At 49.4% G+C, this 24351-nt stretch overlaps 8 protein-coding genes across 8 annotated transcripts, besides 2 other annotated features; 4 read left to right on the forward strand and 4 right to left on the reverse strand.

Annotated features, from left to right (window-relative positions):
• Nucleotides 1–442: 442 nt before the first annotated feature.
• Nucleotides 443–2074, forward strand: NFIA_085850 (putative ATP-dependent protease (CrgA); the record flags this gene model as incomplete). The annotated part of the gene is made up of 1 exon (XM_001260526.1): nt 443–2074. One exon carries the CDS (start codon nt 443–445, stop codon nt 2072–2074), a length of 1632 nt encoding a protein of 543 aa, XP_001260527.1.
• Nucleotides 2075–3966: 1892 nt separating this feature from the next.
• On the forward strand, nt 3967–5565 carry NFIA_085860 (RNA-binding protein; the record flags this gene model as incomplete). The annotated part of the gene is made up of 4 exons (XM_001260527.1): nt 3967–4019; nt 4111–4120; nt 4531–4992; nt 5056–5565. 4 exons carry the CDS (start codon nt 3967–3969, stop codon nt 5563–5565), a joined length of 1035 nt encoding a protein of 344 aa, XP_001260528.1.
• An 871-nt stretch (nt 5566–6436) lies between these two features.
• NFIA_085870 (40S ribosomal protein uS9) lies at nt 6437–7223 on the reverse strand (the record flags this gene model as incomplete). Its single annotated transcript, XM_001260528.1, has 4 exons — nt 6437–6727; nt 6822–6893; nt 7082–7104; nt 7178–7223. 4 exons carry the CDS (start codon nt 7221–7223, stop codon nt 6437–6439), a joined length of 432 nt encoding a protein of 143 aa, XP_001260529.1.
• A 408-nt stretch (nt 7224–7631) lies between these two features.
• Nucleotides 7632–8283, forward strand: NFIA_085880 (mitochondrial 54S ribosomal protein uL13m; the record flags this gene model as incomplete). Its single annotated transcript, XM_001260529.1, has 3 exons — nt 7632–7652; nt 7720–8080; nt 8147–8283. The coding sequence occupies 3 exons, from the start codon at nt 7632–7634 to the stop codon at nt 8281–8283; spliced, it is 519 nt and encodes a 172-aa protein (XP_001260530.1).
• Nucleotides 8284–8434: 151 nt separating this feature from the next.
• Nucleotides 8435–8465: a microsatellite.
• Nucleotides 8435–8466: a microsatellite.
• Nucleotides 8467–8680: 214 nt separating this feature from the next.
• On the reverse strand, nt 8681–9709 carry NFIA_085890 (urate oxidase; the record flags this gene model as incomplete). Its single annotated transcript, XM_001260530.1, has 3 exons — nt 8681–8802; nt 8863–9509; nt 9570–9709. 3 exons carry the CDS (start codon nt 9707–9709, stop codon nt 8681–8683), a joined length of 909 nt encoding a protein of 302 aa, XP_001260531.1.
• A 1164-nt stretch (nt 9710–10873) lies between these two features.
• Nucleotides 10874–12591, forward strand: NFIA_085900 (MFS transporter; the record flags this gene model as incomplete). Its single annotated transcript, XM_001260531.1, has 6 exons — nt 10874–10978; nt 11037–11057; nt 11111–11168; nt 11232–11866; nt 11936–12038; nt 12098–12591. The coding sequence occupies 6 exons, from the start codon at nt 10874–10876 to the stop codon at nt 12589–12591; spliced, it is 1416 nt and encodes a 471-aa protein (XP_001260532.1).
• A 548-nt stretch (nt 12592–13139) lies between these two features.
• Nucleotides 13140–13781, reverse strand: NFIA_085910 (uncharacterized protein; the record flags this gene model as incomplete). The annotated part of the gene is made up of 1 exon (XM_001260532.1): nt 13140–13781. One exon carries the CDS (start codon nt 13779–13781, stop codon nt 13140–13142), a length of 642 nt encoding a protein of 213 aa, XP_001260533.1.
• Nucleotides 13782–16082: 2301 nt separating this feature from the next.
• Nucleotides 16083–17714, reverse strand: NFIA_085920 (putative C2H2 transcription factor (RfeC); the record flags this gene model as incomplete). Its single annotated transcript, XM_001260533.1, has 2 exons — nt 16083–16864; nt 16931–17714. 2 exons carry the CDS (start codon nt 17712–17714, stop codon nt 16083–16085), a joined length of 1566 nt encoding a protein of 521 aa, XP_001260534.1.
• Nucleotides 17715–24351: the final 6637 nt, after the last annotated feature.

Consider the following 24351-nt stretch of genomic DNA (forward strand, 5'->3'; position numbering starts at 1 on the left):
ATCAACAGTTAAGGGCTCACCGGCACTCTTGGCTTCGAGCTCCTCGTCGGCTCACGAAGCGTCTCACAAGCAATTCTGTACATACAAATACACATTCCATCCTTTTATGCAGCATATCCAGCATGAATGAGCTACTACTGATACTTCTGCGGTCGTGCTTCTGAAAGCTTTTCAGTGCAGTATGATGTAGCTTAGCTCTCGATGTCAGATTGGTTGGAACCAAGAGTGAGTGGAGTGACTAAAGCTCGGGATGGCCGAGGCCTTATGCCTCCGCAGTCCTTTAGCACCCCAACTAACATTGATCTGTTTTAAGCTGGTCATCTATCACCTCGTGTCATCTACTCCAGCAATTTATACTGAAGATAGTGAAATATTCAGTACTACTTGCACCATACATATTAGTTACACTCACGTATCCTGACCATCAACTGGCTCAGTACCAATGGAAGAGGACCGAGTGACCTTTTCTCCACACTCTCCACACGATGGAGATACTTCCGTCAGCGCCGCGCCCACGATCCCCGACAGCGTCACGACCTCTCACCCCATCCTAGCGCATTCTCTCATACGTTTGATTCAATGCTCGCACTGTTTGCGGCCTCTCCGCTCTCCGCTCAGGCTGCCATGTGGGAATACTTTTTGCCGAGCTTGTCTTCCCCCGCTTCATGAACGGAAGGGAATCACGTATCCGGCAGACGAGGGACGAAAGCAAGGCTTCAGGTGCTACTGGAGAGGGAAGCATAACTGTCATGGGCAACATTATGTGGGCGACTGTGGGGTCGATGTATTACTGAGCAGGCTCGTGGACGTCTTTGACGAAGTTCTCGCGCATACTGCGGCATCGTCGGACACGAGCAATGAGAGGGAGGATGGGCTTCGGATGACCTGGAAGGGCTTTAAGGGCCAGGAGCCAACGCAAATCTGTGCGGACATTGGTCCCGATGTATTGAGGGGAGTGTACAACTTGGTGAAGCAGGGACGCTTCGACTGCGATGCGACGGAGATTATATACGAGAGAGCTCTCGAAGACTGCTCTGGAGATGTTGATCAGTCAAGTGCACTATTTGAGCGATTGAAAGATTCCATCCGGAATGAGCTGGACTGTCAAGTCTGTTACTCGCTAATCACAGACCCGTTGACCACACCCTGTGGACACACGTTCTGCCGCGGCTGCGTTGCAACGGTTTTAGATCATAGTGATCTCTGTCCTATCTGCCGGCGCAAATTGAACATGTCTTCGACCATAAATTCCGAGCCTGTCAATAAGAGGATATCCGACATTACACAGCTGTTTTTCCCGGACCAGATCGCTTCACAGAGGCAGAGTCTGGCTGAGGAGCAGTCTGATTCAGATGCTGGAACCATTTTACCCTTGTTCGTCAATTCTCTATCATTTCCAACTATGCCGACTTTCTTGCGTATTTTTGAACCTCGCTACTGCCTCATGATACGAAGAGTCATGGAGAGTAGAGAGCGCAAGTTTGGAATGGTCATGTATAACCGCTTAGGACGACCGCAAGGACAACTAGGAGCATCCCAGTTCATGCAATATGGCGTAGTTCTTAGGGTCGAGCGCTTTGAGCCCCTTCCTGGCGGCAGAAGCTTGATTTTTGCCAATGGTGTATCGCGCTTCAAGGTTATCAAATCTCACATAGTGGATGGCTACCACGTTGGCCAAATACAGCGTGTTGACGATATTCCTATCGCAGAAGAGGAGAATTTGGAGTCGTGGGAGACGTCGACCATCTCCCATCGTTCAACAGAAGCCCGGCCATCCCAACAGCCACTAGACTCCATGTCAACGCAAGAACTGTTTCAGATGGCACTGGACTTTGTACGAAAGCGGCGGGGCGAAGGAGCCAGATGGCTGCACCCGCGTGTCTTGATGGCCTACGGAGATATACCTTCAGATCCAGCGCAGTTCCCCTGGTGGCTTGCCTGTGTTTTCCCAGTATCCGAAGAGGAAAAGTACGCGCTTCTGTCAGCAACAAGTGTTAGGAAGCGGCTGAAGATCACCGCACAGTGGGCTAGAAGGGCAGAGGCCCGGGAGTGGTATGTTCTCAAGTGCCCTTAGCAGTTCTCAATCAATTTTCTAGAGAACACTTTATACTCACTTTGACACCTTTTTGGTCAGGTCGACTCCACAATCTTTCGCCTCTCTCTTATGACTAGCCGTCCCACTTCTCGTCTTCGGTCTCATTCCCTTGGCTCTGGGTCCGATAACATCGTCCACGTCAGTGCGATCTGCAAGTGTTCTCACCTCTTTTTCGCCTTTCTCCTTCTCTGTTTCTGTGTCATTCGGTTCCGCCAGCCCTGCTACATATGAAACCAACCAACGGCGGACTGCGCCGCAAGACGGTGAACCATATCTGTCTCAAACCCTCGTCATTGGCATTTTCCTTGCCACCTTTCTCTTTCAGGTTGCCGCCAATTTCGGTCAGATAATGAGAATCAGACGAAGGGAAGCAGTGACTACTAGACCAAACATAGAGCAACAACCGGAGCCTCCAAGAGCTCCACAAAGGCCACATGGGGATGATGAGAGAGAGCCTCAGACACAGACAGCAGATACCGAGTAGAGCCTCTGATAGAAAATCTCCTCGCCTGAATGTGCATGCAGGAGAAACTTTGAGATTACAACACATGCCACATTCTTCAATCGCTAATATCTTCACACTTTACCGATGTGAGCTAAGCAAGAAGCAACCCGAGGCTCGGCCTCACATCTAATCCCATTTTGGCTGAAAATGGGCTTGTCTGTCGATGATTAACGCATCCTGCACTCTGTGCGTAGCGGTCAGCTAGTGCAAACCAGACGTCGTCATGACGTGTGGCCGCTTTGAGATACTCATTCTTTCATAAATACTGTTCCATTAGCAGTTCACAGGAATAACAGAACGCTCATCAGGCCAGCTGAATCCCACGACCGCCAAATATGGTCGTGCTAATCTTCCATAATCAAACGATTCACTCTTTGAAAAGTCTGTTTATCTTTATACGCCAACTGCGGACATTTCTCAAATTTCTGGATGGCTGCGCAAATCTGTTCACTGTCGCTTTCTTTCTCGGATCTAGGTTGCAGGAAGATCAAATCAGCTATCGCGTCAATTTGTACACTGGTTGTACAGAATACTGCAGATGAGCAATGGAGCATCCGCAGTGAGGCGATGAGCTTTGTGGCTGGTGCTAGTTGGATATGCAATCGTAGCAAGCAAGCACCTTGCGTCCGCTCACCGGTTGTGCATCGTCGCCAATGGGAAGAGTTGACAGATCATAGGGATGGTGGAACTTGCTTTTCATTGATGCGAAGTCCTACGAACCATCATTTACTTGACCTTGTCTTTTTTTTGGAGATACCAGTTGGTCTGACTTGTCCAGCGCCACTAGACAGGGTGTGTCTGGAAAAGTGAGTGTTGGGTCACACAGCGCATATTCGACGTTTGAAAAGAGAGAGAACCACATAGCAAATTGACCCTCAGATCTGGCCTACCTCTGAGTATATCGATGAGCTCTGTATAGTACGTAGATAGACATGATGATAGGTAGTCTCGTATGTTAGCAATGGCCATCGATGTGTTCACCTTGGACTTCTGTTTCATCAAAACAATAGACCCAAGCTGTTCAAGCTGCCTGAGATAAGAGGGCGTGGAAAAAACATGAGGAAAATAGAAGTATACTTTCGAAACGACCAAATCAGCAACTCCCTTGATCATCTGGCCGATCGCTCCTGCAAAGTCAACGTGGGGTTATTGAATGATTGCGATATGCCTGTCCCCAAAGACGAGGAGATTACCTTGTCTTTCCCTTTCATGCACCTTGTCTCTGCCTAAACTCTTTTCTACCTTACTTTATTTCTGATTTGGCTGAAAGCATCTACTTTAGATGCCATTTTTTAGTTCACTGGTTTGCTTCCTCCTCCTTCCTTCCTTTTTACTCCATTATCAGCTAACTCTGGTACTAGATACAATGTCTTCAATCACCTCATATGGAGGTCTTTATTCTAGGTCCTTTGCTCAGAAGTAAGTACTCATGCTCCATTTTGTCATTCATCTCTGCTAGCATGTCTTAAGAATTAGAAAGCGAAAATAACAGTACTGATGCTTTTGACAGAACTGAAGCTGTGAGTTCCTCCTATCTTCTACGCGAGGATTCCTTACCACGGCTCATGCTCGCGTGACTCTTGACCAGCGAACTTTACCTCCAAATACCAGCCTGCTCGGCGCAGATTATGTTACTATTCTGAAATCAGAATACCAGCAGCTGGTAAGATAGAGAGCCATCGTCCAATTGCTATTCAGCGCATTTGCTAATGAATCTAGCTGCAAGCATCGAATCATCTCAGTGAGTCAACACATCCTACACTGATTGACGGATCATAAGGTCATATTGCAAGCCCATATACTCATCTGATACCATACAGAGAAGCTGAAAGACTCTCTTTTGGGTGGGGGTCTATCTCAAGAAACTCTTGATGTATGATTGCATACCAAGTCGCACAACCATGTGGTTGCTGACCACTCTCTCCTTCAGATCTTGGTTTACGGAGCAGATCTTCCGCCTCAGTCCTCCGCAGTTTCTGGAGAGCTCCATGAGCAGAAGGATTTTGATGGACTCGAGAACCGCTCTGTTACTCAATTCAAGAGCTCTAACGATCATGGAAATGCTTCTTATGAGGTCGGCGAGATCTATGAGGAAGATACTGAAGATGATGGCATCGTTTCTCCAAACAGTGACGAAAAGGATGACTATGATGAGTCGAGAAGCGCGGATTCTGTTTCTTCCCCGGCAGCTCAACGCACAGTCTTCATTCGCGGCTTACCGGACCGGGCCACTCATCAAGATGTCGTTGATGCAGTGAGAGGCGGTGCTCTGCTGCACCTTTACCTTCGGGCTCAAGATCACGCCGCTTACGTCTCGTTTGTTGGACCAGCTGCCGCTGCCGAATTCCTGCAGCACGCAAAAACTCATGGCTGTCATATTGCCGGGAAGCGCGTAAGAAAGCCCATCGGAGCCGTTGCACGTGTACCTGTAATTGACCACTCCTTACCTTCATAGGTCGAGGTCTCATGGAATGACCGGCAATTCTACCTTCCCCCATACGTCGGATCGAAGATCAGGAACGGCGCAACTCGGAATCTAGTGATCCACAATGTGAATGCAAATATCACCGAATCACTTATCCGGAGGGACCTTGAGCATATCCACAACCTGATTGTGATCACTGTGAGATTCAAGCAAGGCAATGCATATATCTCCACCAACTCCGTTCACAACACACTATTTGCTCGATCCTGCATGATGTCTCGAGGCACTTACAAGGGTATGCGCATTGGGTTTTACCCTGACGAATGCGCAGGGCTACTCTCCAAGCTTCCCTCTGGCCCAAAAAAAGAAGTGCAACCAGCTTCAAAGAAGTCATTGTCAGCTTCAAATCGGTTTCAACTTCTTTCCCTTGATGGGTCCGGAGATGATGATGTTGAAAACCACGAGAGTCTACCTGACGCATTGGGCACCCGGTATTTGAACAGTAGCATTAAGATTGTGGAGAGTAGGGTCTCAGCCTAACCCTGGTGGCTGATCTGGCATGGTTATTCCGAAGACAGATGCATGCTCAAATGGCAAAGTGCGTTCATCTCTCCCTTGCGTTTCCCCTGGATAATGTTGCCTTGCATGAGACAATCTCGAATATTTCTAAATATCTTGACTGAGGGAAGTTCGTACGGCAGGTGGAGCTTCTTCCAATTGGTCTCGTGCATATCAAGTGAATGGGGATGCCGAAATTCCTTAGTGATGCAGGGACGCGCAGCACTGTTTGAGCAAGACCGCCTCTGGTAGGCAGATGTCATCCATTGCCCAATGCTAAGCGTCCATAGGATATGACTTTTGTCGTGTCCTTCAGCATCCGATGCTTTCTACATATGTATGCGACGGGGGGTTCCCGATTCGGCATATACTGCAAGGCAAAGTTAAGTGCAATAATTTCTAGCAAATTGTAGAATTAGGTCATCAACGATCATAGGCAGAATGGTGTTTGAATTTCCGCGTCTTGTAAGGGTAGAAAGTCATCAAGACAACTGCGCCTTTCCTGAGTCAGTCCTGGTCACAGTATATCCGAAAATTGCATTTCCTTTTTGGTCCAGACCCATACAGATAGAAAGATGACCCAAACAGACAACGCAGGATAACATCCGCAATGATCATCTCTGTTAAGGACAGATGGATGACAAACAAGAAAAAATGGGTAATATTTCAGATTCCTGGCCTATACTAAATCCATCCGAGACAGAGCCAGTAACCCATTCCACTGCCACAACCAAATTCGAACCTTCTTCGATTGCCCAGTGGGATTGCACCATGATCTCCTCCCCAGTACACCATGAGAGAAACACAACACCATTCTGCGCTTTTTTCGTGGCTTTTTGTTTGGCGGGGTCGTTTAACGGTAGGATTTCTGGTACCTGGCACGGGCACCGCGACCACCGAACTTCTTGGGCTCCGTACGACGGTTGTCGGCGACGAGCAGTGTGCGGTCGTACTGAACAAAAGCCTGCTTCAGCTGGTTCTTGGAGTGCTCATCGACGTACTTCTGGTAGTAGGCGACGATGGACTTGGCGATGGCCTGGCGGATGGCGTAGATCTGGGAGGTGTGACCACCACCGGAGACACGGACACGGATGTCGACACCGGCGAACTTGTCAGCGCCGACGATCAGGAGAGGCTCGTAGACCTATTTGCATTGTCGTCAGATTTCTGTTTTTCCTTTCTGTCTTCTTTTTCCTTCGCATCTATGCGACGCCTTCGGTTGGGTTTTGTAGTCGTACCTTGAAGCGGAGGATCTCAGGCTGGACCAGGCCGAGAGGCTGGCCGTTGACCTTGATGAGACCCTTGCCTTGCTGTTGATAACACAATTCTCAGCATTTGTTCTGTTGGTTGTTTCCATGCGAATGTAGAAGCGAATCCCGTTTTGTCCTCCAAATCAACCCTTCTCTTTCACGTTCCGGACATTCCATCCCGATAAAATCACGCAGTTTGCCAATTGCGGCGACATCATAGGGAAATGGGAAAAAAATTCTCCTCATACCTTGCAGTGGGCGACAGCGGTGGCTATACAGATAACTCCCAGTTAGTGATCACGTTCTTCAACTCCGCGTCCCCGTCCCCTTTGAAAAAAACTTACCCGTCTTCTTCTTGCCGAAGCATTGCACACTCGGGACGGAAGCCATGATGTGTAGAATGGCCCTTGTCGGTGTCGAGAAGGAGTGTGCCGGAGGGTGGGTTCAAAGGGGGGTTAGAAAGTTGTCGTCGTCGCAGGGCTATATTTCTCGTGGCGTTCGATTCGAGATGGGCAGAATCCGTGCGGACAAACTCGCTTAGTGCGCTGCGCTAGTGCCGTTCTAGGGCTTGTCGGGGGGCTGCGGTCACGTGAGGCTAGAGCCTGCGGGAGTCGGCGATGGAGTTTGGAGTTTGGACGTAGGGAGCAGACTCAGCGGAGGTTTTTCCGGAAGTTTGGAACTTGGAACTTGGGAATCAGAATCCGGGGACTTCGTTATAATTCAGTTTTGATTGTTCAATCAATTGTTCTGATTTCGAGTTTCGCCCCGGTCTATCCTCGTTAAGGAGAGCAGTTCAAGATGTCGCAAACCATCGGAAAGGTGCGGTAGCCCGCTCTGTTTTGCAGCTCCATTTTTCTGCCATGTGGTCTAACATCTATATGTATAGACACGTCTCGCCTACTCTCGCACATGGCACTATGTCGACGTCGGATCTGATCCGCGCTCGCTCGGTCGCCTGGCTTCCTCCATCGCCCTGTTCCTCATGGGCAAGCACAAGCCCATCTACGACCCTTCAACAGACTGCGGAGACTATGTCGTCGCGGTAGGCTGCAGTGACCTGCGAACCACGGGAAAGAAGCGCTTCCAGAAGAAGTACTACACGCACACCACGCGGCCCGGTAGCCTACGAAGCATGACCATGGACCAGATGTTCGAGAAATGGGGCGGTGGTGAGGTTCTCCGGAGGGCCGTTCGGGGGATGTTGCCCAAGAACCGGCTTCGGGATAAGAGGTTGGCTCGATTGAAGAGTGAGTCTTTGGGTATTTGCTGTTTGATTGTACTACGCAAAGTGAGACTGTTGCTGACTTGAACAGCCTTCGAGGGTCTGGCTCATCCTTACAAGGAGAATATCGTAAAGTTCGGTAACAAGTCGGTTATTGGCAATTTGCCGGAGGTGCAACAGGCCTTCAAGAAGCCTGAGGCTGAGGCTGAGGCCAAGCAGTCTGCGTGAACGGTGCTTGGTCAAGGGGGACGAAATCGAACAAAAGCGAATTATTCTCTCTCGCTCAGATGCGGCGGCATCTGCTTCTGTAACTCTATATTTTCTGTGCTATTTTAGGGCCGATTTACTAGCGCATGGGTGGGAGTTTTGTGACTTATTGTTTTTTTTTTTTTTTTTTTTTTTTTTTTTTTTCATTCTCAGAATTTCTTCTATTCAATCGTTCCCAACAGCTTCCTCCTTTGCAGCGGGATTCAGTCGTCTACATGTTCGGTGCTTCTGTACTATACGCAAGTGAAAGATGGATGGTTGCTAGATGAAATACCCTATTCCCAGAGACTATGTACAGTTATGCCTTGGCTAACTCCCGTGACAAATCATGAAATGCAATCCTTTGACTGAGACGCTCTCACAGCTTAGATTTGGATGAGCGGCCCACAGTGCACTTGATCAATCCATTGGGATTTGTCTGAGGCGCGTACACCTCCGCATCCTTGCCGAGGTTCTTGAGGCCCTTGTGCCAGCTGAGGTCTGCAGACATACAAAGTTAGCTATTCGAATCGAGTCAGAGGAAGCATCGTCAATACTCACCAACTTCAAAGTAGTGCTTGTTAGGCAGAGAGTACTCGACAGTCTCAATGAAGGGCTCGACCGCCAGAATTTGCTCGGACATCTTGTACATAGTAGCTTGCACACTAGCACTGTTGTCCTGGGCAAAAGTCTTGAGGGTGATCTCCCGGGCCGCAGACCAGGCGGCATCGAACTTGGGAATGTTCGCGCGGACCTCGCCAAGGTCGCGAAAGCGCTTCCACTGCCACGAGGCATCGACATCGGTACTCAGGATACGATCCCAGGTCTCCTTGAGGGTGGTGTACTCGTCGCGCAGGAAGCCGTGGAACTGCGAGCCGGTGCTCTTGAGCACGGTAAGGCCAGAGATCGAGGACTTGATGTCGATGCCGGCGCCCTTGGTCACGTCCACCTGGACGTTGCGGGTTTCCTCGCTGTCGCGGACGAAGGAGTGGGGGTGGGGCTTGCCGTCAATGTTCATGCGCGTCCAGCGGTGGGTGATGATGTGAGCGTGTGCGGCGTGGATGTGCTTGTATTTCTGAATGAAGTGGGTGCCCAGAATGGAGCCGAAGAGCTCTGGGGGAGTGACGGGGTGCTGCTTGGCGAGGATGTAGATGGTGTTCTTGATCGAGTCGGTAGCGACAATGACGCTGTTGTCGGCCTTGGTGTAGCTGTCGTAGATCTCCGATTAGTATTTTCTGTGTGACTCTGTGCTCTTAACTCCGACTCACGAAGTCTCAATCTCTCCCTCCAACAGCACACAGACGGTCATCTCCACCACCGTCTGCACACCGGACTTCTCGTCCCGATGGACCTTGTAGACACGGACATTGTCCTTTCCGTAGCGAGCAGCAGTGACAGGGGCCGACATTTTGATCAGTGAATGAGCTGAGTAGCCGTAGTTGTCTAGAAAGAAGAGTAGTCGGAGATCGGGGTAAATAGTCCTGCGGGGAAGCACGAGAACGATAAGGAAATTGGGGGTAATGATCAAGCCAAAGCTCACAATCTAACAATCCGGGTGAAGGAGGAAGGAAAGCTTGGTACTACAACGCAAGCAGGCGACCCAAGAGCTTTTAAGTCCGGTCACGAAGGGACAACCGCGAAAAAACCATCGCATGATGGTTGCTGGCTGTCCATGTCGGCCACCTCCGAAAGCCGCGCATTTGGACGGCTGCGGCCATCGTCCTTACTGTTCTCCGCCGTTTATCTTATCGCGCCGTTTGTGGCATTCGGAAGTCCTGATATCTGGTGGTATTTAAGGTTGACGACTCTCTGCAATCCATCGCATGATGCGATTATAGATGAAAACCATTGAACGATGACGGTAATCAGGATGCTCTTTGACCTAGGGCGACCTTTCAGCATGGATCAAGATGGGTTAGCCACTGGACAAACGAACTGGGCTGATGATCAGTTCTCGTCATGGACAACCCTAGTTCTGCGATGATGGTATATTGTCCATACTCTCTTGCTCTTTAAATCTGGAATATGAGAGCCCTGCTCGGCTTTTTCGGGAGTCTGTCTGGACTGTGGAGTGACCATATGGAATGACAGTGAGGAAATGAGGAATGCAGGGAAAATTCCTGGACATACCGGCGTGTTGATTGTCGGGTATCATGATTGTTGGCTATACATTAGCAGAGATAGTCTCAGACTATCTGAGAAGCTGCGTGTTAGCTTTTGCGCTGGAAAACACAGCATTGCTGTAGCTCAATGAAGTTGAAGCAATTATCTAGCGCAACTCGTCATTCTCATTGGCTGCTGATCCATTGCTCCACTGCTCTTGTTCCCATGTTTTCATTAAGTTCTTGAATCATCGGCGAGTGCAGTTGTCATCGGCTTCCCAATACCCATATCATTGGACTGGTTGGATCGAAAAATGAGCTAGGGTTGCTGCTGAAAGGAAGCTCTAAGTGAACGCGTCAAAGTCTGCTATGCTACGTAGTTCGATGGCGCCAGCTGAACATTGACAAAAGACAAACCGACAAAACACACTCGTTCAACTGCTTCTCTTTGAACAGAATTCAAGCAGACGATGTTCTGCTCAACAAGCAAAGGGCGTAAACGCCCTCCTTGGCTTCTACAAATACGGTCGTCCACAGCATTCATCGTCGCCACAGTATGGACATCGTCGTTTACAGTGAGCGGGCATCTAAGCTAGCATTGTTACTCGTCTGGTCGTTGACCGTCTCTTCCAGGACTATTTCTTATATGCAATGGTGAGCAGTTACGGAACGTACTGTCCTCGCAATTGCTGATATAGACATGGTAGATTGTTCCAGTGATGCCAACTGCGCTGGTCGACAGGGCAGGAGTTCCATACGATGAACGTATGTCGTGCAGAATGCAGATTATCCTCAAACGACGCTGCTGCTAACATCTCCCATGTCCAGGCGAATACTGGGTCAGCGTACTCTTGATGTGTGAGGCAGCCGTCGCGTTCGTCTGCTGCCCCATCTTCGGGTACCTCGTCGACATCGCACCCACCCGCCAGTTCCCCTACCTGTTCGGGCTCATCCTGCTCGGCGCCTCGATGGGGATGCTGGCGGTCGCACATACCGTGTGGCTGTTCATAGTTGTGCGGTTGCTCCAGGGCGGTGCGACAGCCATGGTGGCCGTCGCGGGCCTGGCGCTCATGACCGACTCGGTCTCGTTCGATAACCTGGGCCAGACGATCGGGTATCTGGGTTCGTCGATCGCGCTGGGCTTCCTCCTTGGTCCCCTGCTTGGCGGACTAGTCTACAATGCTGCCGGGTACAATGCGGTGTTTGCCATGGCGTTTGCGATCATCGGCGTCGACTTCGTGATGAGAGTGGCCGTAATCGAGAAGAAGGTAGCTCGCGCGTGGTTGTCGGATTCGCCTGAGGAGAACCCACGTGAGGAATACCCTCAGCGCTCATCACAGATCTCGGAAACTGCAACGGGGTGGAGGAACATTGCTCTGTTGCGCATAGCCAGCCAGCCACGGGTGATGATCTCCTCGTTCGCCCTACTCGTCCAGGGCATCTTATATTCCGCCTTCGACTCGGTACGCTCCTCATAGTCCCCTATCTGCACCATTCCAAGAGAATCCTACTCACCCTCATCAACCCGACAGACAATCCCCGTCTTCGTCGAAGACAGATTCGGCTGGAGCCCCTTTGGCGCAGGGATAGCCTTCCTCCCCTCAGCCATAACAGCGCTCTTCGAACCATACTTTGGTAAGCCATCCAGCCAGCCAGCCAAACAACCCCCAGCACACTCTAATCAGCAATCACAGGCTCCATCTCAGACCGCTACGGCGCCCGCCTCGTAACCTTCACCGGGTTCCTCCTCCTCTCACCACCGCTCATCAGCCTCCGCTACGTCGATTCCAACACAACCCCACACATCATCCTCCTCCTCTCCCTCCTCACTCTCATCGGCCTGTTCATCAACGCCTGCGTGCCCGCGCTATACGTCGAAACGCAGCAGGTCCTCGAGGAAATGGAGCGCGCGCGTCCGGGGATCTTCGGCAAACGAGGGGCCGTGGCGCAGGCGTTCGGCATCCAGACCATGTCCTCGTTTATGGGGATGTTCCTGGGTCCGCTTTGGGGTGGATTTGTTGAGTATCGGTTTGGGTGGAATACGATGGCGTGGACGCTTGGATTGTTGGCTGCGGTGACGGCTGTGCCGATGCTTTGGCTGAGTAATGGGGCGCCGGGCGAGGTGGTTGAGGGGACAGAGAGGGAGAGGGAGAGGTTGTTGGCGGGGGCAGAGGAGAGAGGTGGCTGATGGGAATGTTTGAGTGTGAACATTTCCTATACTTGTACTGTCCTCTATGTATGACCGTAGGATTCGTAGGATTATGCTCTGACATCGGGACGCCCTCGTACGACCTTCAAGTCATGTGCATCATGTTCGTCCGGAACCGCGAGAGAGAACAAAACGAAAGGTCTCTATCAGACAAACCTATCAGGTATGTGAGGTGTACACTGGTCAACTGTCATGATCAATGTTCACTGTCCCGTATACATACAACAAATTTATATCATCATGTACAGACGCATCGATAGATATACTCTCGAGACAGTCAAAGACAATGAGCGGAGTAATGGTAGACAAGAAAGGAAATAATAAGTGAAGACAGATGAAGCACTAGTGCTTTTCTTCACGAATCCTATTCCCAGCCCCCCACACAAGCCTTCCCGTCGGAAGATGCAAACGCCCTTCAACTCCCAAACCAATGCCAATCACTCAAACGCCCATCCATAATAGAATTTTCGCAGTCATAAGGATCATCAAGTTGGATAAACTTTCCAATGAATCAGAGCAAACGCAGATCAAAGGCTCAACTGATCAATGCTCCCGACTCGTCCACTACCTCCCAGTCGTCCACCACCTTTGGTCACCATCCCTAACCGGTAGAAGCGCTCCTCTCCTGCTGCCGTTCGACCGCCAATATACCACTTCTCCGGGCCAAGGGCATCCCGGAAGCCTCCAGATCCACTGGAACTGTCACTCCCTCGCCGTTGGCGGTCGTGACCGTCCGCGATGGGTATGGGATTTGACGAGGCAGGTGTAGGCGGGGAAGACGGAGCTAGAGGGGTCGAGATGGAAGAAGCAGGGGATTCTGTACTCGGGGAAGTCTGATTCAGCGACGGTCGAGGGTGGGAATGAGGTCTAGCATGTGAAGATGCGGCAGCCGCAGAGGAAGAGTGGTGATGATAGTGGTGGTTCGATGCTGCTTGCACGGCAGCAGTGGTAGAGGAGGATGCTTGCTCTGCTGAAGTGGTCGCATTCGAGCCGGCACCGGCTTTGGTGGCTATTGCTCGGGCCCCTTGAGAGATCTGAGCGGCAGAGAGTGAGGACGATGGACCTGCCGCGGACTGACTGCCGGCTGTCGAGGCCTTGTACGTCGATTGGGCTCGAAACGCCGCCAGAAAGTTGGCCAGAAAAGGCCTATTGGTGGACATGTTGGACATGATTTTGTTCGGCTTCGGAAGGTAGCGGTCTGTCAAGTAGCACTCGAATGGGAAAGACCCTAACGAGAAACGTATCCTGGATCCAACCTGTCTCGTCGGGTTCGAAAAAGGGCCAGAAAGCACCTAAATCACGTATATTACTCGAATGAGGCGATGGGATGTAGTAGACTTATAGTGGCGGTAATTCGTCGGCTTCCCAGTTTTGGCAGCGGTAATGGGAGGAAGAGGAGAAGGAACAGATCAGACAGAGAGAAATGCCTCCGGATCGACTGCTTAGTATTCAGCCTGCGCGGGGCGACTAGACGAACGAATCGTTCGGAGGTCTGTGATACTTTGCTGTACAGAGTAGATAGAGCGAGACGTGCGTTTTTGAGACGAAGGATTCCCCCAAGTCACTCCAAAGTTGACCCGCAGTGGTGCTTGCCGCCGGACGAGCCAATCAGCCGTTGCTGATATCACCTCGGAGGAAAAGAGACTCGGCGGTGACGTCTTCACTCGCTTTAGGTACTCTTGGGGTCCGTTAGTATGAACACTACGCTGAGAAGGAAAGACAGTTACAAAATAAGATAGTTTGGGAATATTGACTCGATGACAAGAGAGACAGGAACTGAAGAACGGATCGCTCAGACTGAATGGCTCACTTCAGCGGCTTTACATAGAAGTCATGACCCTGGGGTAGGGAATACTCGGGGGACCTAACACAGTGACGGAGGGGAACCGTGGGGTTAAACTGGCTTCTCTTCTACCAGATGTACTCCGTACTCAATATATCACGAGGGGAAACGGCATAAAATATCGATCATCACATTCTAGACAGCGTGTAGATACCCTGCATGCGATCTGAATCATCCGATGGATGAGTGATGGGAAATCTAGACGAACGGCAGCTGCAGCTTGAGGTAGGGAAATATCGGAACCAGAAGCGCATCTCCGCGCCGGGCAGAAGGGAAGTCCAACAGTGTTGCACATGTGCATCTCCCTCCTCAGGATGATGTCCGTTTTGTCTTCGCTACGAGGCCGGAGAAGGCGTCTACAAAGTAAATTTAGGGCAGTTCAAAAATTTGTAGTAGCATATTTTTCCCATTTGCCCGTCTTTTGCAGGTTAATCGAACATGGACTGTCTATAAATCTATTTTCTTCTTTTCAATTCTTCCTTTTTACCCCCTCCCTTCTTTTTTTTTTGTGTTCCCATTGCTCGTCTGTCCCATGCTGCCTTTGTCAGAAAGCAACATGCACAGGCGTCGTTTGCCTGCTCGTATCCGACTCGGTCGAATCGACCACCGTGGTCGATTCAAACCGATCGGAAGACGGAAAGACGAACATGGCTCGAACACAGAGGAATGCAAACCCTAGCACATAGCACGTATAGAACTGTCTCACATGGCTGACAAGAGATCTCAGCACTCAGAACAGAGACGGCGACGCTCGGCCGTCCCGTAAAGCAAACCAGCCTCCGATCGTATGAAAAATATGATCCTCGAGAGACATGACACTCTCTTTTTTGCACAGAGGAGAAGATGGCAAACAGAACAAAGGAGGGGGCAAGGGAAACAACAAAATGAAACCATAAAATCACACGCACACGCACAATGTAATAACAAACAAAAACAGGAAGATAAAAACACCACAAATGTCTCTTGGACCAAATCAAGCTCATATGTCCGAGCAGAGCGTACAGAATCTACTTACATGGTCGACAGGGAAATGAAATGCGGATCTGAACGGCCGTAAAGTGATGGAATCAGAACCCCAACGACTGTCCTTCCCCGCGCGCGTTCGGCGTTTGAAAGTACAAGGAGGTCATGCGAATCGAGACCTGAAGACGACGGCAACCTTCCCCTGAGGAATGTCGCATCAATGCGATGAGGAAAGTGAACAACACAAAACACAATAACACATGCCCAAGTCTATTTGTGGACGCCGGATAAACCACACACCGACCCATCTGCCACTCGTAATGGAGTCGGAGAAAATCAAACCCGATTCAGAACTACCGCAATACTGCGCTCGCCGTAGAAAAATGCTGACCGGAAGAACCCTTTCGTTTTTGGAGCAGAAAATGAAATGACCCGTTTGTTGTGGAAGCTGCGAAAATACACCTCGTATGAGTTTCCGGACGGTAGATCAGGCCCAAAGGAACACCTGAAGGAACAATATCCACAGGCTTCACTACTAGTCGGGTCGCAACCATCCCTTTCAGCCATTGACTATTGTCTGGCAGCTTGCACGGTGCCTGGGTGAAAGAAAATCAGAAATGTATTCTTCAACGTTTATTCGGACATAGCCACGCGCGTTCTCATTTTACTTACCATCGCCACTGAGAGTAGTCGAAGCCAAGTATAAACCGTTCATTCCACCTTCTTGAGGGCCAGCCGTCGTAGTGGTAGGGTAGAACTTTCGTTCAGTTTCAACCTGGGCTTGAATCGGCTCCTGGCCGGATGCCATGGACTGGGGGAACACCTGATTGATATAGCCGTCGGAGGCTCCGGGCTGGAACATGGAAGTCCAATCAAGTCCACCACCGTGATTCGGGTCGGGTCCAGGCATCATGGGACGCTTGGGATCAACGACAGGGGGTTTCGCCTGTTCAAGGGAAGGGCGGTCAACATTCAGCTGCTGGTTAGGTGCTTCAGTGCCAGGCTGCACAAGGTACGGGTTCTGCTTGGGAGTAGCCATCCAGGATGCTCTCTGATGAGCTTGTCCATGAGCGTAGGCGTCGTCTGGCTGACCACGGCCCAACCCATTGACAGACTGCATCGTAAAGCCCAGAGGCTGCTGGTCCGTGAAACCTGGTCGGCCTGCACCCAGACCGTTCCCGTTCACGGCCCCCTCGCTGAAGGTCGCACCCGCGATGCCATTGGAAGGCGGGACGGTACTACTGACTTCCTCCTGTAAACTTTTTGCAGTATTTGCTGCAGCTTGAGCCTGAGACCGCTTCAAATGTGCCTGAGGATGCGACAAGTGGGTCGCCCCTGTGGGGTTACCGCGTCGGATGGAGCACTTCTGGAAATGGCGCTTCAGAATATCACTGCGAGAGAACGTGTCCTTGCAGAGAACACACATGTACGGGCGATCACCAGTGTCTAGAAGGTGAAATTAGATTTGATTAGTCAATGCCTAACAACAATAATCGGAATACAAATACTCACGTCGTAGCAAATGGCGCTTCAAGTGTTTAGCGTGAAGGTATGTCTTGTTGCAGTGAGGGCAAGGGAACTTTCCATCCGCGTCCTTGGCCGGGATCGTCGTGTTTTTGGCGGTACCATTGACACCATTTGTGACAGGAGCCACACGACCCGGAACGCTCGGAAGAATACCACGTCGGCCTTGGGATCCAACCACTTGAGTGCGTGGAGGCTCCTTTGCACCGTAAGGTCCGGCACCGTTTGCAGCTGCCACCGGATCGGGGTTCATCCAAGGCGAAGCCTTGCCGTCGGGGTAGCTGAAAGCGCCGGAAGGCATACCATTGAAGTCGGGGCGACGATCCCGTGGCGGAGCGGGCGCAATTGGTTGCGGGTAAGTCTGCGCGCTCGAAGCCGGGGGTAGCACACTGTGAGGAGGAGGATAGTGCTGCGACTGTTGTGCCTGCGCTTGGTGATTGTGGTGTGAGAGGAAGGTTGAAGGTGGCAAGCTACCCACGGTTGTATGAGGCATGATGGGTGCAGCCGATGACGCGTAAACATCATGCGTAGACGCGGGATACCTCGATAGATCAGGCCGGTATGGTGGCTGACCCATGTAGGAATGAGGGGCAGGAGATTGACTGTGATGAGGCTGCAGCGGAGGAAGGGTGTGCGGCTGAGACACAGGGTACTGAGGCTGCATGGTGTACTGAGGCATTGGCATATTCGATATGGGTGTCGAAGAAAGAGGCGTGGAGCCTTGGGGAAGGCTGGTGGATGGAGGCCGTGAAGGGTGAGATCTGGGATCCATCATGAAGCGGAGGAGGGGTCGGTGAAGACGCGAGAGGGGAGATAGGATAGGGCTGAACTGAACAAAAGGTTCACGGTATCCCGGTCATCGATCGCAGACCAAGACAATCCCTCTTCCCTGACGTTTTTTCGAACAGGAAGCGAAGCTCAGCAGATTACTGAAATTCTTTCAATGTCACCCAGCTTCAACTAGTGACAACCTTTCCTTTGCTTAAACTTTCTTCTTCACTTGTTCTTCCAGTAAGAATCACTGAGGAACTTTCCCTCCTGTAACGCGGAGAGAGTACGGTAGGACAAGGTCGGTTGCGACGGAAAGGCGGTCCCTCACAACAATCGAAAGCAGCGACGAGGATGAAACTGCTGGAGCAACAATGGATGTGTACAGGATCGAGTTCGACTCCACTGCAGAAGAAGAGTGTCAGGATTGAAGTCGAATGCTTAACCTGAATTCCCCACGGTCACCCACAAGAAAATCAAGTTCTGTGGGAACTTCTTTTTATCCGCACGTTGTCAGAAGAGTCAATGGTTCTGTATCCACCAAGGAAGCGGCGTGCAAGTGGGTCTAGCACAACCAGCAGTGCTAGAGTGGGCAGAATACTAGCCAAAATCTGCTTCGCGTCAATAGATGCGCGAGATGGGGACCAGGATCCTCGGATAGGGACGGTGATTCAACAACAACAGATGAAGGGCTGCAAAGAACAACGCGTATAGGTGCGGAGTTTAGGAGAGTGGAGGAGAGAGAGGAAGGGAGAGGGAAAAAGAAAAAGTACAAGACTTTGATAGAAAATGACCAAGGGCAAAGGAAAAGGAAGAGAAAAAAAAATTTTTTTTTTTTTGAAAACCAAAAAAATAAAAATAAAAATGGGAGGGAGAAATAATAATAATAATAATAAAATAAAAATGAGAAAAATTCAAAAATACAGCACCAAGGTACGTATGGTGTCGCCGTCTGGGTGGTCAGTGGTCACGGGGAATGGAGGGGGCGACGAACAACGGCGGCGTAAAGTATAAAAAAAGAAAGAAGTGGAAAAAGACGTGCGAGAAAATCAGAATGCGAAAAGAACTGAGAGAGAATTGAGCAGAGGGACTTACTAGGAGCAAAGTGGTTGGCACCTTTCGGGGAGGAGAAAGGGAAAGGAATAGACGAATAGATAGTTAAGAGGAAGAAAAAGGATGAGAGATCAGAAAGTTTACATAGTCGATACATACCGACGAGGACGGGCGGTGGCCGATCATAACTAACTCTGGGAGGCAAAACGCGGAAAACGGTTACAGAAGTGCAAAACAACAGATATTATCCAACAAACGGGACGATTTTTCAGCATTTTACGATCAATTATCATTGTTTTTATGATTGTTGAAGACGGCAGAGGTCCAAACTGCTAACTTCGACTCCAAGAAAGCATCTCAGAGTTCTAAACCCATAAATATCGCAAGGAGGTACAGAGTACTGTTCGTTGTAATAGTAGGTACCTAAGCAAGCACCTACCGTTTGGAACAGTTGTGTGCCGTTGACCTGATTCGCTCTTCGTCCGGTTCCCGATATCCAGCATCCCAGGAGCCGAGCTTCGAGGGTTGTAGAGAGAAAGGATGCCTGGATTTCTAATGTACCGAACATACAAATTTCTGATTTTTGGGACCATTGGGAAGTCGAATGCTCGCATACTGCCGACTACTTGTGATTCTGTGACATAAGTTTCCAGCACTTGGTACCTAGGTACGGAGTAGTTAGACTATCATTCTTTTCCCTACTAAAGTATGGAAACGGTCAAGCCATGAAAAAAAACATCCAATGAATTTCATTACCAGCACAGGGAAAACGGCAAAATCGGCCCAGCACCTAATCAGATTTAATTCCGAATGCTGACTATCCGGAAAGCAGGAGGATGCAGAATTGAATTTAGTTGGCAGCGGCGGCAAGCAGGGGAAAATCATGATGGAATCGTTGTTTGGTTAGTGAGATTTGATATCACTACCTTATGATACCTACCTACTGTACTCCGTGGTAACGATGAATTCTAAATCCTCATATGATTCCGGCTTTCAATAATTTTCATTTCAGATGCTAATTATCCAAATCCGTGCAACAATTCCATGACGAATGTGGTTGTTTACAGGAAGCGGTCGGGCGTGTTCCGAAGACAGTTATCGGGAAGTACCATGGTGGTATACTTACCGCATACAGACACGTAAAAGATACTTGGCAGTGACTTGTTCACAGGTGACGTGCCAGGGTTCTTGAGCAGCCTGCCAATCTTGAACGAGAACGCAAGCGGTTGTGTGCTTTTTCTGGTCGGGCTAGATTTCGGCCTTTGATTTATCGCGCAATCAGACAATACCAGATGTCGACAGGCATCCAGATTTCAGAACTTCAGTACAGAAGTATATTTTACTGATATAGTCATAGTCTACTTTGATATGCAGCTGATTACCTACATGACAAGGAATATATATCTCAAGGAGAATAATAGAATGGATTATTCATTACCGAGATTGTAGCTAGGTAGATCCTAAAGTTGAAGGGGGGAGCGGAAAAAAGAGGAAGCAAGCCATTCGCCCTACGCCATGCATGCTACCTTGTTGTGGGAGGCTGGAAGGAACTTAACCTATGGTCTATGCTGCTTTCAGGACAAGGATCATGCTTCCATGTTGAACCTAGGTGTCTAATAATTTAATAATAATTGATAGGTATTATCTCGTCCACGACAGGGACATACGTAACCGTACTTACCAAGCGCTGCTCCGATCGCGTTCAGTTCCTTTCTGAGGCTTTCTCATCCTTAAATCAAAGTTATTTGTGCTTTTTAATTAGTCATTGCTGGCTTTCAGCACTTCTGTTGTCTGATTATTGTTCCACAGCTTTCGTTGATATTGTCAAGCTTAAGCTCAAGTGGAGGGTCTCCAGCTCTTGCACCAGTTCTCCGCAATTGACAGTCCCGCCCTTCCAAATGTTCTTCAGGGGCTGAACGGGATCCTCATGGCACATCCACATTGATCCCACATGCGAGGATGGTAGCTCGCAGTGGTAGAACCTTATCATGGTCATCACCGCTGTCGAGATGAGTGGAGTGGTACATGTTCGGATCCTAGATTCAGTGAACGGGATCAACCTGAATATGGGTCATAGCCCACCTACTCCATCTTTTGGCATGTTTATATCTCGCTGACAGCACGGGGTGCCTTGCACAGTTATTTTGGCGATATCAATGCCTGTTAGTTTGGACATAACTTGACCAAATCCTTCCCTGTAAATATATTATTATGGGACGGTCTGTATGGAGTATTTGTGGTCACTCAGACATATTGAAACAGCGAATACTCTCTGAAGTACGGATACCAGAACAATATTTTGTAGACTGCCAATGCCAATATATTGTCTACATAAAGACCCATGACCAGTTGTCGTCGACAAAGTACCAACTACTCCTCCTGTCTTGTCTAGACCCTTGTCTTTCTGCAGTGTCACCACTGTGGAGCGCAACGGCTCACATAGATAATAATGCATCTCTGGACTCCGCATTGAAGTTTGCTTTCAGTGAATATGATCATGCAATTGGATTCCTTCTCCTGATTCACATATAGAATTGGGCGTGAAGATAATTCGATACGACCAAAGTACCAAGTCATGGGCCTGGTTCTCAAGGAGGTTATATCAATCCCATTGGACGAGAGTCGAATGGTTTCGCACCCCTTCACCTTCGAGCTGAAAATAGAAGCGAGTATGTTCTCTGTTCCAACAACAACAATAAGATGACCAGGTGTAAGTACGCACGCAGTTACGACTATCCTCATGCAAAAATAATCTCAGAAATGGCTGATCACTGTCATCGGCCTTGAAGACCATCTAGACTCTATATAACATCACTCTTATCCTCGCATTCTAAATCTTAGTGATACCACGCAATGTTTCCCAGTAATCTATGCAATTATGCAGGAGTATCTAGCAACCAGGTAGAATGCAACGGAGAATGGCAGTACGGAGTGTCTACACTACCGTAAAGTACCTTACGTACTTGCCCGACTCAAATACCGACTGAGAAAAAGCTCGACCCAAACCGTCCAATCCTAATTAGCTCGTCCGTGGTTTTGGTGTCGTGGCCTTTCGCCACCATCCCAATGAGGAAAGTATGATTAATCATATCGGCAATAGACGGAGAGTCTGTCTGAGAGATTTTGATTCTTGTTACAAAATTACCAGACCGTCATCGAATCGGTCAACTGGGATGCAATCAATTGACCAGGATAGAAGTTGTTATTGTTGTCAAGAAGTCCCTTGATAATATTGTAGCTGTTTACTTCTACAACTGCAAGATCATGAGATGGGCCCATCATCCTTTAGACCCAACAAGCCCGGCGGTTATTCTCCACCAGGAGAGTTTCGCTGAGAGCTTCTCCCGCTTCGATTGTGGACCACAACGGCACAACCAGAGGCGGGATCTTTGCATAGATCGTTCTTCAAGCTCGCCTGTCTGATCTGCTTGGGGATAATCAAATCATTATCAATAGGTGTCAAAGAATGATATTCATTAGACGACGAATGAGAAGGGGAATGAAGGAGCATATCTGTCTCCATTGTATAATCTAGCAATTTAATATTCAAATACACCATAATTTCAAGCCATTTCCAGGGCAGTCAACGTACCGTACTCCGTAATACATCCTAATACATTCCCGTCCTGCGGTGCGCGGAAAGAGCGCGGCAATATCGTTTCTCATACAGAATTCCGCCTACCTACCCTGCTAGTCTGCTACCTCAGGCAGCTACCAATACAATCCATAGCACGACAGAGTACTATCAACGACGGTCGATGCAGGTGAAGGAATTCCGCGACATGATCAATAGTTGTTATCAGAAATATGATACGATGTCCTATTTGATACACCGAATCATACTTCCACAACAAGCCGAAATGGAAGTCAATCCAAAAGCCAATTTGTTAACAACGTACAGATATTGCACTGCGAGTCTAAATTTACTCGCTCGAGTTGCCACTTACGGTACATCCATGGTTACAAACAGCAACGTTTCATCACTCCAGGGCCCAACTGCCTATGTGAGATGTCCGAGGATGATAGGGCGATGCGTGATGCATCCCACAACCAGGATGGAGAATGCAGCTCGCCCAATGTGGCGGTCCAATCCCGGTAACCCGAAGGGGATCCAGCTCCACTTGAAGAAGCCCTGGTCCGCTCATCGAAACTTCCACGGAAGGACAACTCAATGGGTGGTCTAACCGTCCAATATGCAACTAGCACTTGGCGGTGTGGCCTAATCTGTACTCTTGTATCTTGAGTCCTTTACCGTACCATCCCGCTGAGGATGATTCTTCTGACAACTTCCTCAGGATCATTATTGTTTCATAATTTTGATTTGATTGCTTGACCTTTCACTAATTGCCCGAACCTTGGACAACTCATCAAGGTATTGGGACTTGGGGTTACATGGCTGTACTAAGCCATGTTAACCGCCCGAGACGTTTTCCTTTACTCCGTGGTTATTTGCGTAAGGCGAATCTTCAAATAGCCATTGTCCCAACGAAACAAGAGCCGATCGCGTCTAATGCTCCTTGCCCCTACCATCCTTAAGCTTCATTAAAACTTGAATGGCAAAAGCGAAAGATCCCGCAGTCAACAACCGCTCAGGTTTCTACCTACGCTACGGAGTACATCAGTACAGATCGTTCAGTCCACCACGCTACATTCAAATCTGAAGCCTTCCGACCCATCCGGGATTCTCTCGGCCCAGGGATTCCCTCGGTAGTTTTGCCCTGTGAAAAATGGACCGGAGTAAACCCGAAGATTTTGTCTGGATCGCCCAGTTTTCAGGTCCAGCACGCCAGCCAATGAGAAAATTTAGAACCTTTGAAGGCGAATGCGCCACACACCTCATGCCAAGCGGAGTCTTGACTTGTTCGGGTAGTTGTGCGCGCTGAATTTTGTCTGATTTGTTGAGGGGTTGAGGTCACCTAGGTTGTATCTGCCTAGGCTAGCACTAAGGGTGTTTAGCTGATCTTATATGCATAGCTGAGTAATCAGCTTATCTACATAACTATTGCTTATGCTTAGAGGGACTTGTCTACGACGGAGTGAGCCCCGCCAACGTCATTGTTTACAGGCTCTCTAACAATCTACTCCGTACAGTTTGCACTTTGTAGATCATCTTGATACATAGGGGCCAGCAATCAGCATTTAGTATTACACGAGGGATCCCTAGTGTTCTAGTGTATCAGATCATCGGTCTCAGCCGCCTCTTATCATCACTAGCCGCGTCATAAAGTAACAGAAACGAAGAAGGTACTCCCTACCGCGCAGCCCCTCAGGGCCTCTCTGACTTGGGCCGTGCACTTGCACTCTCTCTGTCTTTGGACATTAAGGAGTCGAGATTAAGGAGTAGAGGTGAGATACAGACATTTCCGAGACAAATGCCCCAATATATGAAGCTCCACCGTACATCTACTATAGCCCCTTTTCACACCGTGATCCGACAAAGTCGCAACATGCTAATAACCTGGAGGGAAGTCCTCGTCTACCCCTCTAGGTCGTAACAATAACGCAAGTACTATTATCTACGAACCCCTGTCAATCCTGAGACCGAAACGGCGCAATGATCGACAAAACGAGTAAACTACACGCCGTGG

Source organism: Aspergillus fischeri, genomic scaffold (assembly GCF_000149645.3).
Source record: "Aspergillus fischeri NRRL 181 1099437636264 genomic scaffold, whole genome shotgun sequence".
Classification (NCBI taxonomy): domain Eukaryota; kingdom Fungi; phylum Ascomycota; class Eurotiomycetes; order Eurotiales; family Aspergillaceae; genus Aspergillus; species Aspergillus fischeri.